This window comes from Rhinolophus hipposideros (assembly GCF_964194185.1).
Source record: "Rhinolophus hipposideros genome assembly, chromosome: X".
Lineage (NCBI taxonomy): Eukaryota > Metazoa > Chordata > Mammalia > Chiroptera > Rhinolophidae > Rhinolophus > Rhinolophus hipposideros.
The window spans coordinates 114,491,557-114,508,747 of NC_138046.1; the positions used below are offsets into that span (position 1 = coordinate 114,491,557).

The 17,191-nt window shown below is 42.3% G+C and overlaps 1 protein-coding gene across 1 annotated transcript in view; it reads left to right on the plus strand.

The window, feature by feature from the left end:
• Nucleotides 1-1,919: 1,919 nt before the first annotated feature.
• The window catches only part of MAP3K15 (mitogen-activated protein kinase kinase kinase 15), a gene marked incomplete at both ends in the record, with an annotated part of 116,552 nt that continues 101,280 nt past the window's right edge, over nucleotides 1,920-17,191 (plus strand). Inside the window, 2 exons of the mRNA XM_081043113.1 lie at nucleotides 1,920-1,983; nucleotides 5,570-6,319. Coding sequence (XP_080899239.1) covers nucleotides 1,920-1,983; nucleotides 5,570-6,319 — 814 coding nt within the window. The remainder of the gene's footprint in view (nucleotides 1,984-5,569; nucleotides 6,320-17,191) is intronic.

The following is a 17,191-nucleotide window of genomic DNA, read 5'->3' on the forward strand; positions in this document are numbered from 1 at the left end:
TGGTTTTATTTCATGACTTTTTAATTGATTCCAAATTGGAGGGCTGTGGGGGCAGCCCCTTCCTGTAAATGACAGTGTGTGCTCATCATGTTTGTGAATTCAGAATCCACAGTAAACTAAGCTATTCCTTTTTTCTTGTTGGAGCAACAGGTGGTAAAAATATTTCAAGCAAACAACAGAACAAGGTAACCTAGTAGGTTGTAGCTAGAATTTTCTGAGGAAAAAAAAAGAGAAAAAAAAACTGAATAAGAGTTGAATTCCTGGAAAACCGGTTTCATGGGGCAGTTCTCATTAAGTGGTAAGAAGTTTAGTTACATTATGCAGATACAGCATGTATTTAAGTCGTGAATGCCTCCCTTCCCTTTCACCCCTATAGAATGTTACTAGTAGTTCTCCAGAAAACTAAGATTTGTTGGCAAGCCTTGAGCTCTTTGATGGAAAAGTGCCTTGGAAATGCAAAACTTCTTTATAGTTTCTATTAATTAAAAACAAAGTTTTAAGGGGTTTACAAACCAATTTTTAAACTAACCAAGCTGATAAGGCCATCCTGAAGCCAAAGAGAAAAACCATGAAGAGATCAATAACATTTCCAAGGTTATTCCCCAAAAGAAAAACAGATGTCATAGGAGAAATGGAGTAGATTCTCTTCAAGCTTCATGATTATTTCCTAGCCTGAATCTCAATCTGAGAGAACTGAGCGCTTGGCTGGGCTGAAGCTCTGCTGTTGAATGCTGAAGGGAGGTAGGTGGACACGGACTGGACACTTGTATGAAACACCCACCAATCCCCCTGCATTGGTCCCAGGAGCTGCTTAAGAAATGTTCTTGTTTGCTCTCAATCCAGGCAGACTCCTTGGAGGAAGTGAAAATGTAATAAGGAGAAAGACATGGATTGAGGGAGGGAGAAGGGAACTTTAGGCCTGGACCTACTTTTAAAGGAATGTAGTGCTGAGATTCTTGGAGGGGGGAGGTGAGGAAGTTGAAATGGAGGTGGAGCTGAGGGTGCGGGCCTTCGAGGTAAGGGGGGCCCTCCACGCGCTCAGCATGTGCCAGTTGACAAAAGTCCTACCAACGAATCTTCTAAGGTTTGGAGAATCAGAGTTAAGACTGTGGACTCCAATGTAGAACCCAGTCACCTTAAGTATTTTTAACTAACTTACATATATTTTTCTGATTATGAAGCTATTAGGTTGGTGCACAAGTAATTGCAGTTTAAAAGGTTAAAAGTAATTGCAAAAACTGCAATTACTTTTGCACCAACCTAATAAGATCATACCCAAAGTAGAAACTAAAAACGATGAAGAGAAAGGCAGAAATTATCCTAATCTCATTCAGATATAGCCTTTAATTATTTTGGTGTCTCATAATGGAGGTTATTCTGTGTATACAGTTTTGTAGTCTGTTTTTTATGCTTACTATGATCATTTCTTTGTCATTAATTTTTTTCACAAACATGATTTGTAATGGCTGCATAATATTCTGCCTACAGATACGCCAGAGAGCATTTAACCAGTCTTTTTTTTTTTTTTTTAAGATTTTATAGGGTAAGGGGAACAAGACTTTATTGGGGAACAGTGTGTACTTCCAGGACTTTTTTCCAGGTCAAGTTGTTGTCCTTTCAGTCTTAGTTGTGGAGGGTGCCGTTCAGCTTCAAGTTGCTGTCCTTTCAGTCTTAGTTGTGGAGGGCGCAGCTCAGCTCCAGGTCCAGTTGCCGTTGCTACTTGCAGGGGGCACAGCCCACCATCCCTTGCAGGACTCGAGGAATTGAACTGACAACCTTGTGGTTGAGAGCCCACTGGCCCATGTGGGAATCGAACCGGCAGCCTTCGGAGTTAGGAGCCCGGAGCAACAACTGCCTGAGCCACGGGCCGGCCCTAACCAGCCTTTCTTGAATATGTTTCTTACAATGTGCCGGACACCATGATAGGTGCTGAATGCAACGTGCTCCTGTCCTCACGGAGCTCAAATGGGGGGAAGAAGACAGGTAAGCAGGCAAGTCTTCCACAGTCTGAAAACATGAGCACAGAGAGAAGTCCAGGGGCTTTGAAATTGCAGAGGAGAGGTGGCAATGGAGCCTTGAGGGTGGGGAGGTCATGGAAAGAAGGGCATTTTGGTTAATTCTAATTTTTTATATTATAAAGCTGTGATGAACATCTTTGGGCATAAATCTATGTCCCCATTTCTGATTTATCCTTAAGATCATTCCTAGCAATGGAGTGTGAGTGTGACTTACCTGAGATTTTTAGCAAAAATATTTTTTACCTGGTTATAAACATAGTTGAATTAACATTAGTACACAAACCTGACTGACCACTCAGCTGCCTCTAAGGTTGTATTCTCCTAAACCTTGCTGGTGGTCAGCTCCGGATCTCTTCCTTCTGGCTAGTCACTGCTCAGATGTCACCTCATCAGAGAGGCTAGGCATGCAAAGCAGCAGGAAAATATGACCCACGATCAGGAGAAAAATCAATAGAAATATCCAGGAATAAAATAGATAATAGTATTAGAAGACAAGGACATTCAAACAGTATTTTAACTATACTGCATATGTTCAAGAAGGGACAAGAATGGGACCCTACTGGGTGTCACCAGTGGGTGGTTGATTTAGGGGTGACAGAACTGTCAGTTCAGAGATGGCATGCTCATGCCTAACGACTTGTGGTCTTTCCATCCCTACCTATCTATAAGTAACACTCTTGTTTGTTCCATCATATATTCCATCTGTAGCGTGTCTTAGAGGAAAATAACTTACAATTTTTAAGACATTTTTCTCACAAGCTATGAGTACTTGCTTACTCATTATGTATATTTAAAATATCCTATGAGTTTCACTTGTATTTCATAAGCTAGTACTTCATGTACAATCTATGCTTAATAGTTCTGATGAGTTCCATCCATCCTATTTGTTTTTCTTGTATTTTATGGCATATTACAATAATCTATGTCCATACAATACTTATAGCATCTGTACACAGGTACATCTGTCTATAGCCCTCTCTCTCTCTCTCTCTCTCTCTCTCTCTCTCTCTCTCTCTCTCTCAGTATCTGTATCAAACATGACAGCCGGGACTTTGGCTGTGTTGTTCACTGTGATAGCCTCAGCACCAAGACAGTGCCTGACACATAATAGATGCTCAATAAATCCTTGTTGACCCGCAATATATGTTAAAGATTTTCTACCAAATACATATAATATTGTGCAACGTGGTTGTTTCTCTTTTGTCCCTATTTGCTCTTGGACCTTGGGTACAATAAAAAAAAGGAACTAAGCAACACTCAAATGGCAACTAAAATATTTTTTACAAGGTTGAATGAGTCAAAGAACTAACTAGTTTGACCACAGTTGGTATGAATAACCAGCCTGAAGTAAAATAAAGGAAAATGCCTAGATTTAGTCTTGCTCTGTAGCTACAGTGCCTCTACTCTACTGGTCAATCCACTATTCTAGTCCAAATGACACCTCTTTGTTGGGGCAAAGTGGTTCCAGGAAGTGCGCTTAGTAAGGGGTTAGACCAGAACAATTTTTCAACTAAACAGAAAAGACTAATCCAGCATTTGGCAATTTTCTCAGTAGGGCTACAGCGGGGAAGGAAGGACAAAGAGAGGAGGGGCTGGGGCATGTCTCAAGTGTGCAAATTACTACTGGAGACAAGAAGAAGGTGGGCTGTGTGTGCCAACGCCACCTACAGCAAATGTGATTGTTAGCTGGGTAAATGCTGGGCTCTTTACTCAGCAGGATTTGTGTTTAGAAGAGGATATTATTCAAGAGAACTCACAGCTCCTGTATGTCTTATTTAGTCAGCCAGTCCCTAATGAAAGATGGAAGGAACATGGGATGATTTAAGTGGGGGTAACAGCAAGACACTGGCAAGCGCTGTGAAATGGGCATGTTTGCCCTTCTGAAGGCTGTGCCACTCATTGGAATAATCTCTGACGAACAGGCACATTAAAAGAATTACTATTATTATGCATTACAAGGTTACAAAGAAAATGTGTCCTTTGTATAATGGCATCATATTTAAAAAAAATCTTAGAACAGAGGTATTGAAAGTTTTCCCAGCTTTCCTCTTCTCAATTCTGGTCTGTGTGATTTTACAGATGTCCTCAGAGCCCATTTTCCATTCATTGGCCACAAAAGAGGGTACACTTTAATGTCATTTGTGAAGTTCCTAATTTCTACCAGGACTGGAATTAGGGCAGGATTTCTTCAAAGATTTATACTGGCAATTTCTGCTTTTTGGGGGAGTGGGGTGGAGGAATGGACTGTATCATCATCAAAACATGAAGAAAAGCCAAGTGTTGTTTTATAAGGTAAATCCTATCTGGATTGTGTCAAAATGGCTTGTGATGTGCTGCGAAGGATACCATCAAAAAAGTGAAAAGACAACCCACAGAATGGGAGAAAATATTAATATTTGTAAATCACGTGTCTGATAAGAGACTTGTATCCACAATATATAAAGAACTTATACAACTCAATAATCAAAAGACAAATACACAGTTTAAAAATGGGCAAAGGATCTGAATGGATATTTAGAAGTTATACAAATAGCAAATAAGCACATGACAAGATGCTCAATAGCATTAATCATCCGGGAAATGCAAATCAAGATCACAGTGAGATATCACTTCACACCCACTAGGATGGCTATAATCAAAAAGATAATAACAAGTGTTGGTGAGGATGTGGAGAAATTGGAACCCTTGTACACTGCTGGTGGAATGTAAAATGGTGGAGCCACTTTGGAAAACAGTGGCATTTTCTTCTAAGACTAAACATAGAATTGCCATATGGCCCAAAAATCCTATTCTTAGGCATATACCGAATGACAAAGAAAAACCTCTGTCCACACATTTTATAGTTCCATGTATATGAAATGTCCAGAATAGGCAAATCTAGAGACAGAAAGTAGATTGACGGTTGCCTAGGGCTGAGGGGTGTTGGGAGTAGGGTGGGTAGAAAGTGACTATTGATGGGTACTAGGTTTTGGGGGGGCAGGTGATGAAAGTGTTCTAGAACTGATGGTGATGGCTGCTCAAGTCTGAATATACTAGAAACCACTTAAATGGATGAATTGGATGGTTTGTGAATCATATCTCAATAAAAGTGTTATTTAATATGAAAAACTGAAAACCTTGTGACAATATCCAATGCATCCTATCTTTAAATATAAGTACTACCTGCAGTGGTAATACTGCTTTTTAATAGGTGGGCCTATGATTGTGAGGTGGGTAAGATACCGAGTAAAGACTCCTGTGAGTTCATCGCATTTAATAGGTGGGACAGGCAGCCTGTGTGGAGTCTACTTTCCAGGCAACTAAAATGAGTTGCTGTTCCATCCCGGTGCTTTGTCAAGTTCACAGTGAAAGGAGGAGCAGGCCTCTGGGACTGCTCAGGATGTCCATGCTGTTAGCAACTGAGGATAAAGAGTGCAAAATCAGAGGCGTTTTAAGTAGTAAGCACCTTCTCAAGTCCATTCTGGATTAAAACTACGTCTCTATTTAGTTTGGAATTGAATAGTTTACACCCAACCAGCGCTTTGCGAGATTTTTTTACTGTGTTTGAAAAGCCTCAAATTGTTTTGAGAAAAACAAAAGTTGGTCAGGCTGGAGAGATGGCAACCACAAAATCCTGAAATTCACGAATCCGCACCCCCTGGGGCGCTGCCTGGGGGAGGCGGCAGGGGGCACCCTGCGGGCTCCTGCCCCTCCGCCCCTCCCAGAAACCTCCCCGCACTCTCCGCTCCCTCTGACGTTCTTAGCCCCCGCCTCTCTCTCCCAGGCCTTCAAAGGGCGCTCAGGGGCCGTGGGGCTGGAGCTTCCGCTTGCAACCCAGGGGTCCCGCTGTCACCTGCCCGCCGCGGGGCCTCCGTCACTCGCTGGCCCTCAGCTCTCCAACCGCACCCCAGGAGCAGGTGCCGGGACTGCTTGTGGCCTTCTAGTGGAGCGCAGCCGCCAGGCACTAGCGCGGAGCGGCCACATGGAGAGCGGCGGTGGGATTCCCCTGGCTGGGGCGCTGGCCGAGTCCCCACAGTGCCCGCTGCCGTCCGGGGCCGAGGGCGCGGCGGGGCTGGCGGGGCAGGGGGAGCCCGATGCGTCGGCCGAGAGCGCTGGGGGTGAGGGCGGGCCGCGGCGGGCTCTGCGGGCAGTATACGTGTGCAGCGAGAGCCCGCAGGGCGGCGCGGCCGGCGGCCCCGAGGTGGGGGCGCGACAGTGCCTGCTGCGGGCCTGCGAGGCTGAGGGCGCTCACCTCACCTCTGTGCCCTTCGGGGAGCTCGATTTCGGAGAAACGGCCGTGCTCGACGCCTTCTACGACGCAGGTGAGGCAGGTGCCCTCTTCACCACCCCACTCCTGCCTTCACCGGTTCCTCCCCATCCTACCACCCTCTGACTCTTTCGACAAAGGCACTGCCTGGCCTTTGGGGGAGGGGAGAGTGGGTAGCATTATACCCTTTTACAGATAGTAAAACAGAGGCCACGGTCATTTACACCTGTTTATTATGCTCCAGTCTCCTTCAACATCAGATGACTCAAGAAACAGCCTATAACCCAGAGGATGCTGAGCCCCTCTCCCCACCAGTTATCCAACTTTTACTTTTTCACTCCTGCATGTCCCTTACAGCAGTGGGTCCCCACACTGACTACACATTAGAATCACCTGGAGAGCTTCTAAAACTCCCGATGCCCAGACTGTATCCCAGACCCATGCCTTCAGCATCCCAGGCCTCCGATTGTTTAATGCTTCCCAAGTGACTCCATTCTCAGCCAAGGGTGGGAATTGGTGTGTTACACTTGTGTGTGTGTGTGTGCTTCTTAGAAATGTCCCATTGTTCTTTTGCGCACTTTAATTCCTGTCCCCAACACACATTGATGGTGGGGCTGTGCTCTACCACCAGTGTGAAAGATTTTATCCCATAATGCACAAGCATTTGGAGATCAGGGTTTTCCTTCATTGCTGGAATGGAACTCTAGGTCTCTAAGTTCATTTTAATATGTGTTGCCATAAAACCCAGCCTTCAAATCAATCCCTTTGGTTGACAAGAGTTTCTCCAGGTGTGGAGTGGACTGTTGTTTGGCTCTTTTCCTTACCACCCCTTTTGGGTCTATGTGACAGGCCTCTGGCACTTTGGCTGACGTTCATAAGTACTGCTTTCGAGACAGTGATTACCTGGGAGTCCGTGTGCCTTGGTTTCTCCACTGGTCAAAAGAGTAACAGTGCCTACCCTAAACCTGGAAGCATATGGGAAGGTAAACCATGAGTTTCTTTGACACACCTGTCACAGCATCCTGAAGTAGTAAGCCAGGTTTATCACCATTCGTCCTTTGTCCAAGGTACACTGATCTGTTTTCTGCAGAGAAAATCCTCACCAGCTGGAAGGGGGGTGGGGTGTCAGGCTTGTCCAAACAAGTCGCAGCTGAGCTGGTGGAAAACAGTCTTGACATTTCTGACCACTCTTTAAAACAACATCTTTTTAAAAAGTTGTTCAGGAGCCCACTTCACCTGGAACCCCTTGACCACTCGGTTTTCTCGTTCTCCATTGCAATTGGAGTTTGAGCAAATGCTGCTCTGAACACTTCAATGTCCCTTTTGCCATTAGGCACAACTGTAGCCTCCTGCCTGCTGGTGCCAGCTCTGAAAAATTAGTATGCTGTGGCTTTGCGTCTCTGGGGGTGCTGTGGTGTGTGTGTGTAACAAGCCATCATCTCCTAACAGGACCTTCCTTCTGTTTGGGTGTGAAGGTTCCGTCAGAAAGCTTGGCCTTTCAGAGGTATGTGAGAGGCACTTTGCCTGTTCTCGCTCTGGGTCCAGATTGCCCAAAATTTTTTATTGCACCGTGTACGTCCTCTGATTGACCTTGGCCTGGTCTTGAATAGATCATTTCTCAGTATATCATTTTAACTAAGGTTCTTATCATACGTTTGATAAAGGCTATACACATCTCCAATAAGAGGGTTTATGGAGTAAACAGACGATACCCCCTCCCGACCACTTCTTTTGACTTCCTGGTCTCTACCACTCAGTTTTTTTTGCATCACCACCCAAAATATACCAGTCTGTCACTTCAGCTTCTTTGTAAAAGTTCTAAAACCACTCTGTCCAGTATGGTAGCCACTAACCACAGGTGGCTATTTACATTTAAGCTAGTTAAAATGCGATCAAATAAAGCTAGTTCCCTGTTTGCACTAGCTACATATCAAGTGCTCAGCAGGCACAGTGAAAAGAGCATTATCCTCATCACAGAAGGTCCCATTGGACAGTGGTGTTCTAGAAAAATGCTTGTGGAAGAGGGGAACTATTGACCTGCACCAAGTGTGTTTTAGGGAGGATCATAAAACAGATGTGAAACTTAAGCACTTCCTACCTCGTGTTCTCATAACAAGTCAGGGCTGCGGTGGCTTGTGCCTTCCATCTCTGTGCAGGTTTGTGTGGTCCTGTGTGGGTCTAAATCGGAGAGGACGTGTCACCGGTGCCTGGATGATTTGATGGGCTGCAGCAGAGCGCCAGTCAGTTCTTCACGCTAAGCAAGAAAAGTGGAAGTTGTTGTGAAAGAAAACGGGCATGGGCCGTGAAGGGGGGAGCAGCTCATTGGCTTTTTTTTTTTCAATTGTGGTAAATGTACATAACATAAAATTTGCCATTGTAACCATTTGAAGTGTGTATTTCACTGGTATTAACTACGTTTGCACTGTCTTGCAGTCATCACCTATATCCATCTCCAACACGTTTTCATTGTCCCAAACAGAAACTCTGCACCCCTTAACAATAACATGCCATGCCTCCCTGCCCCCTTGCCCCTGGTAACCACCTTTCGGCTTTATATAAATTTGCCTGTTCTAGATAGTTCATGTAAGCAGAATCATACAGTATTTGTCTTTTTGTGTCTGGTTTATTTCACTTAGCAGAATGTCTGGAAGGTTCATCTGTGTCGTAGCACGCGTCACATGCCCTTTTTAAGGCTAAATGATCCTCTCCATTGTATGCATCTACCATTATGTTAATCTACGCATCTGTCCATGGGCATTTGGGTTGTTTCCACCTTCAGGTTATTGTGAATAATTCTGTAATGACTATGGGTGTACAAATATCTGTAGGAGTGTCCGCTTTCACTCTTTGGGGTATATACTCAGACGTGGAATTGCTGGGTCATATGCTAACTTTTTATATTTAATTTTTTGAGGGATGTTTCATTCACTTTTAGCAGAGGCGGTGGTCATCTCTGCGTGCCTTTGGCCCATAGAAGTACCAGCTGTTATTCTTTTTTAGCATCCATCATCCATCTTCAAAGATGAGAATCTTGAATTCGGTAGAACTGTCAAATTCAAGTGAGGGTCAATCACTCGGTTACTTCCAGTGTTTGGAGAATAAAACATGTCTTTTTTTCCTAGAAGAACCCCCTTCTTCTGGATATGCCTTGACTCCTTTTGTTGAAGTGCCCGTTTCTCCACTTGAACAGAATCCATAGTCACGGCTTCAGCTAACTGTGTGTGGAGTGTGTTTACCCAGAGCAGCCGCCTCTCCCTGTTCAGGTGTGTGCTGTGCCTCCCTCCTGCGGGTTCCCAGTGCCTGTGGACCTGTCAAAGACCGAGACATCCTGCGGGAAGGAAACCTGTCTGACTCTGGCTCATGCTTTCCCAAAACACTTGACCATGGAAGCTCTATTCTCCTTGGATGCTATAATTGAATACACTTATCGTGCTATCAAATCTAACCCTTAATAGGAAATCAGAATGTGGTGTTCTGTGGAAACCACGTGGAAAATGGTGACCAGGCCTAGATATAGTGTGATTGTGATTTTATTAAGAAATAAGATACATCCTAATGACACTTTTCTGGGTCCGGAACTTTCTCCTCAGTGATATATATCTAATAGAAGAGACTAGAACTCACACTGGACACATAGGAATGGAAACAGTGGTTTGAATTGTGTGCTGGTTCTTTTTGTTTGTCTACATGTTCGATAAAGTATATTTTCTAGAATGTGATTTTGTTTTAAACAAGTGCAGTGGGAGATTAAAGATGCAGTTGTAACTCAGAAGCCTTCACCGTCTCGCTCTGCTGGAGACAGTGGCTTGGTGTGCTCAGGCCCAGGCAACAGTGACTTTATTCCCAGGGGCCAGAACACACGGACCTTTGGATGGGCCTCAGCGGTCCTCCGTTGGACCTGGCTGCTGGCTTGCCCCTGAGGGCCCTTCCCTGAGCCTCCCTCGTTTCAAGCTGCTGTAACTGCTACTGACTCATCACTAAGCCTGGAACTTTCCTCAACTCTCAGTCATGTGGGCTGACTGATGAAAGAAACATTGCACTTGCAGCATTAATGGAGGCATTGCTATTTAGGCCTCGAGTGCATTTTAGGGTTGATACAGTAGATCTTTGTGGGCTGACCTGATACTAAGTTATTAGCAGTGTATTACACATTTGTTACTGGGGCAAAATGTGTTTTTAGTTCCCAGCAGTCAAATATATTTTTGGAATACAAGCCATAAGTTATTTTTTAAAGCCTTCTATGTACCAGGCTTTGAGATAGGCACTGTTTAAATGCTGGTCAAATAATATAGGTGGGAGGACTGAACTTCTGCAAAGCAAGCTGGAAAACTTTTGTTTCCCAATACCTTGCACAGGTTTTGAGTGATTGGGTGTGATGGGGTGTGGCAAAAACGCCTGCAGTCCTTGGGGTGTGGTTGGCTGTGGCAAGCTGCAGTGCAGGAAGGAGTTGAGCCATGGACCTTGGCAGGAAGCAGAGTTCACTCAGGAATTGGGGTCTGTGAGAAGGCAGCCCGGGGGCCCGGCAGAACTGGACACAGGGTGGAGGGGAGAGAGAAGGTGGAGATAAACAGGAGCATTAGATGTAAATGATTTTTTTCCTCATGTTTTTTATTATGGAAAACTTCAAGCATGTGCATTACCCACCGTCAACTATTATTATTAACAATCTGCCACCTTTATTTCTTCTTTACCTCTACCCACTTACCATCCCATACTTGATTATACTTTTAAACATTTTAATGTAAAATTTGTACATTGAAATGCACAAATCTTAACTGTACAACATGGAGGAATGACTAAATCCGTGTAACTAAACCCACTACATTAAAATTTCCATCTGGCCAGAAAGTTCCCTCATGTCCCCTCCCACTCATTCCCCTCTCCCCTCTCATTCCTGGCCCCAGGCAATAACGGATAGGCTGTCACTACAGATTTTGTATACATGGACTCATACAGTGAGTACTCAAGCGTCTGGCTTCTTGGAGCAGTGTGTTTTGGAGACTGATCCATATTGTTGCATGTGCCAGTAGTTTGTTCCTTTTTAATGCTACGTACTATTCCATTGCACGCATATACTAGTTGGTTTAGCCATTCTGTTGAAGGGCATTCGGATCGTTCTCAGTCGGGGGCAATTGCAAATAAAGTTGCTGTGAACATTTGTATGTAGATCTTTTGGGGGCAAATATTTTCATTCTTCGTGGGTAAATACATAGGAGTGGAATGGTTGGATTGAAGGGTAGATATATGTTACACTATATAACAAACTTGCAAATCTTTTCCCAAAGCGGTCCCACCATTTTACAGTCCTAGCACTGATGTGCAAGGGTTCTCTTGGCTTCCCGTCCTCCCCAACATTTTGTATTATTGAGCTTTTCAATTTTGGACTTGTGAGTGGGTGGTGTAGTGCTTTCTCATTCTGGTTTTAATTCACCTTTCTCTGATGATTAATGATGCTGAGCACCTTTGCATGCTTTTTGGCCAGGCAAATATCTTCCTTTGTGAGGTGTCTGTTCAAGCCATTTATCCATTTAATTGGATTGTCATCTTATTGAATTCAAAAAGTTAAAGTGCTTTGTCAGAAGTCTGTTTTGTGTACATTTGCTCCCAGACTGTGGCTTGCTCATTTATCTGCTTACTGGTGACTTTTGATGAGCAGAAAGTTTTCATTTTGATGAAGTCAAATTTAGGATACTGTTCTCTTAGGGTACCTTTTGTGTCCTCCCTAACAAACCTTTGGCTACTTCCAGGCTGTAGCTGTACACATACTTTTCTGTGTTCTTCTAAAAGCTTTCTAGTTTTAGCTATTATATGGAGGTCTGTGATTCATTTCAAATTAAGATGGACACAGGTGACTTTTGATAAACCAAGCCTGACACCTTGCCTGAAACATCTGGGAGCCGGGTCTTACTGCAGGATGATTCCTCCAGTCACTTTGAGTCTATTTGGCATGACCACAGCTGCCTCCCATTCATCTCATCATCCAAGAAAGTATCGGAAATGCTGGTTATTCTTTAAGAAAATTGCCTTTCTGCCTTCTGGAGTAAAAACTGCCAAAACAGATCCATAATGAAATTTTAAGAACATGTGTCCCATCATTACATCCCACTGTTCCTCGTGATATAAGAGGCAGAAGGGAATTGGAAAAGAGGAAAGAACACTGGCTTTGTGAATCAGGTTTCAATTTTCTGCCCTGTCGTTTATTGGCTGTGTGACTTTCGATAACTTACTTAGCATCTCTGAACCTCATTTTTAAAATCTCTAGGTAGAGATTCAAGCACAGTGCCCTGAACTTAGTAAGTGCTCAATAAATGTCAGTCTGTGTGCCTTCGTCTTCCTCTTGCTCCCACCACTAAACAGACTAGAACCTCAGTATGGAAGGAAATGTGCTTTGTGAAATAATAGACTCAGAGCTCAAATCCTTTGGACAGTCATTGTGTAGCAGGGTCACATTATACTCCTAAAATTTTCCAAAGTTTTGAGCTTGTAGATTCCATCCTAACTCCATTTGTGGTCCTGTGCTGAAGAATGGAGGTAAGAAAAAGGCACAAAACCCTTCTTTGCTATGCTCTTTATTTTTTCTTTGTGTTAAGGTATAGTATATATACAGAAAAGGGTACAGTCTTAACTGTACTGCTCTGTGAGTTTTCATGAACTGTATTCATTATGTTGCCCAGCACTTAGATCAAAAGAGTGAATGCCAGCAGCACCCCAGAGTGTGATCACTTCCGTTTTCCAGCCTGCTCAAGAGTAACACCTGTCCTGATTGCTCATCAACATGGATTAGTTTTGCCTGTTTCTGTATTTTCTATAAATGGAATAATACAGTTTGTACCTTTTAGTGTCTGGCTCCTTTCATTCACCATTGTATTTGTGGGATTTCTCTGTATTGTTAATATAGCAATACTTTGTTCATTTTCATTTCTATTTAGTGTTTCATTGTAAGAATATACTACAATTTGTTTTCTATTAAACACCTAAGTAGTTTCCAGTTTGAGACTATTATGAACAGCGCTGCTGCTAAAATTTTCTAGTGCTTGTAGGTTTTTTCTTTTTGTAAAACAGCTTTATTACGATGTGATTCATCCATTGAAAGTGTACAGTTCCGTGGTGTGTAGTATGTCCACAGAGTTGTGTGTCCATCACCACAATCAGATTTCAGGTCACCTTTATCACCCCTAAAAGAACCCCGGACCCGTTAGCAGTCATTTTCTACTCCAGCACTTGACACAGACACCCGTTACTTTATTTCTGTCTCTAGATTTGCTTATTCATATCAATGGAATCATATAATATGTGGTCTTTTGCAACTGGCTTCTTTCCCTTAACATGTTTTCAAGGTTCATCCATGCTGTGGCACATATCAGTACTTCATTCCTTTTTTATAGCTGCATAGTATTCTGTTGTGTGGGTATACTACATTGTGTTTGTCTGTCCATGCATCAGCTGAGAGACATTGGGATTGTTTCCACTTTTGGCTATTGTGACTAATGCTACAAGTTTTTGTGTGGACACATATGTTTGCATTTCTCTTGGGTACCTACCTAGGAGTGGGATTTCTGGGTTGTATGGTAACTCTATATTTACCTTGAAAAGTGGTTTTATGGTGATAAAAAAACACATCATGTAAAATTTACTGTCTTAACCATTTCTAAGTATACAGTTCAGTGGTATTAAGTACATTCACACTGTTCCGCAGTCAATCTCCAGAATTTTTCATCTTGTAAAACTGAAATTCTGTACCCATTAAACACTTAACTCCCCATTCTCCCTGCCCACCCCGCTCCTGACAACCACGGTTCTACTTTCTGTTTCTCTGAATCTGACTACCCTAGATACCTCATGTAAGTGGAATCGTACATAGTGGAACCAGTGTTTGTGTTTTTGTGTGTGCATCGGGCGTTTCGTTTAGCGTAATGTCCTCAAGCTTCATCCATGTTGTAGTAGTATGTGTCAGAATTTCCTTCCTCTTGAAGGTTGAATATTTCATCATGTGGACAGACCACATTTTGTTTACCCGGTCACCGTAATAGGCACGTGGGTTGCATTCACCCTATATTTCACCTTTCAGGAACTGCTCTCCAAAAACGTGTTTTCCAAAGCAGCTGCACCATTTTGCATTCTCACCAGCAATGTACGAGAGTCAATTTTACCACGTCCTCACCAACACTTGTTATTATCTGTATTTTTTTTTTATTATACTCATCCTACTGGATTTGAAGTGGTATCTCATTGTGGTTTTGATTGTATTTCTCTGATGACTAAGGACGTTGAATGGCTTTTCATGTGCTTATTGATTATTTGTATGTCCTCTTTGCAGAAATCTCTATTCAAATCCATTGCCCATTTTTTCTTACTTGGGTTATTTGTCATTTTATTATTGAGTTGTAAGAATTTGTTATGTATTCTGGAGACAAATCCCTTGTCAGATATATGATTTACAAATATTTTCTCCCATTCTGTGGTTTATCTTTAACTTCCTTGATACTGTTCTTTAACACAAAAGTTTTTAATTTTGATAAACACAATTTACCTATTTTTCTCTTTTATCTCATCTATGCTGTTTCCCCTAAATTTTTTAAGTTTCTTATTTATCCTTACAGTGTTTCTTTCTATCAGTTGTCAGCAAGCTGCAACCTGCAAGCTGGCTGCTTTTATTTTGTAAATAAAGTTTTATTGGACCACATCCATCCATCTATGGCCACTTTCAGGCTGCAATGGCAGAGATTGTGTGGCCCACAAAGCCAAAAATATTTACAGTCTGGCCCTTACCAGAAAAAGTTTGACCACTTCTTCTATGTATATATAAGCAATATGAATATACATTCTTATTCTCCTTATCTTATTCAGAATGTACCCGACCAAATACACTGTTGTGTACCTTTTTTTCCATTAACAGTTTAGCCTGGACACATTTCCAAATCAGAATATGGGAATCTTCCTTATTTATTTTTTTATAGCTGGATAATACTTCATTGGATGGACGTATCATTGTTTATTTTACCAATCTCATTCTTTTTTTAAGTGTGTTTTTCCAGGACCCATCAGCTCCAAGTCACGTAGTTGTTTCAATCTAGTTGTGGAGGGCGCAGCCCACAGTGGCCCATGGGGGGATCGAACCGGCAACCTTGTTGTTAAGAGCAGCTCACTCTAACCACCTGAGCCACCCGGCCGCCCTGACCATGTGGGTTTAATACATGTATAGTTGTATTTATGATTAGGTACCCTACAGTGGCATTTGGGTGTTAAAGAAACAATGTAGCAGCCATTCATTTTGGTAGATAGTGTCTGAGCCCTGTGTGTGGAATACACCATTTTCCACATTGTCTTTCTTTACAGCCTCACTCACAAAGCAGACTGCCAGTGTTTTGCACTCTTGTTAATCTATTAGTTGGGTATTGGTATCTCAATTAATTTTAGTTTGTATTTCTCTTATTCTGAGTGAAGTTGGGTGTTTTTCCATTTTTTCTAAGAGCTATCTATTCATAATACCCCCTTTTTTCTTCCTTTTGGTTTATGGGTCTTTGTGTGAGGGTCCTGATTTCTAGATCTTTCTGTATTTTGGCCTAAACCCTTTGTCTCTTTTCTATCTGTTGTTCAGATTGGATCATTTCTATTGAACTGTCTTTAAGTTCACTGACCCCTTTATCTCCTCCATTCCTCTTGTGAGCCCATCTAGTGAGTTTTTTATTTTGGTGATTATATTTTTCAGTCCTAAAATTTCTACTTGGTTCTTCACTTTAATGTAATTGTTGACACTTTCTATTTTTCCTAGTCTTTTCAGGAGTGTTTGCCCTTCTTGGACAATTTTTATGATAACTCCTTTAAAGTCATTGTCAGATAATTCTTTTTTAACATTTTTTGTTAGTTTCAGGTGTACAAAACATGGTTAAATGTAATGGTTAAACATTTATCATTTATATCCCTCACACAGTGATAACCCCCCTCCCTCCATCTATTACCCCCCTGAAATCGCACACAGCCATTACATTTCCACTGTCTCTATTCCTAATGCTGCACTCTGCTTCATATATATAATTGTAGTTGACGTTCATTATTGTTCAGCTTCAGTTTCAGGTGTACAGTGCAGTGATCAGGCATCTACATCATCCCTGAGGTGGTCTCCCTAAGGAGACAATTGTCCATCGGATACCCTACAGAAACTTTACAACACTATTGATTCCATTCCCCAAATTGACTTTCATGTCCCCGTGGCCATCTTGTGGTTACCGATTGTGCTTTCTAATCCCCTCACCTTTCCTTTATCCCCATTCCACCTTCAATCTAGCAACCCTCAGTTTTTCCTCTATGTCTCTGAGACTGTTTCTGATTAGTTTGTTCATTTATTCTATTCTTTAGATTCCACGGATAAGTGAGATCATAGGTATTTGTCTTTCTCTGTCTGACTTATTTCACTTAACATTGTTCTCTAGGTCCATCCATGTTGTTGCAAATGGTAAGATTTCTTTCTTCTTTATGGCTGCGTAATACTCCATTGTATAAATGTACCAGTTTCTTAATCCAGTCATCTACTGATGGGCATTTCAGTTGTTTCCATGTCTTGGCTATTATGTATAGTGCTGCAATAAACATAGCGGTGCATAATTTTTTTTTGAATTAGAATTTTGGATTTCTCCAGATAGATACCTAGGAGTGGAATTGCTGGGTCATAAGGTTGTTCCATTTTGAGATTTTTGAGATACCTCCATACTGTTTTCCATAGTGGCTGCACCAATCTACATCTCGAAGGCTATGTATGACAGGTCAGAAAAGTCTTCTAAGAAATATGTCTCAAAAAGTTTTGCCAGAGAGTCATGTCAAAGCAGATTCCTTTATAAAAAGGGTTGAAGGAAACTGAAGAAGAACCTTCCGGTGATGAAGATGAAAATATTGAAGTGATGTATTCAAAGGCTGCCAGGGAGCCCAGAGT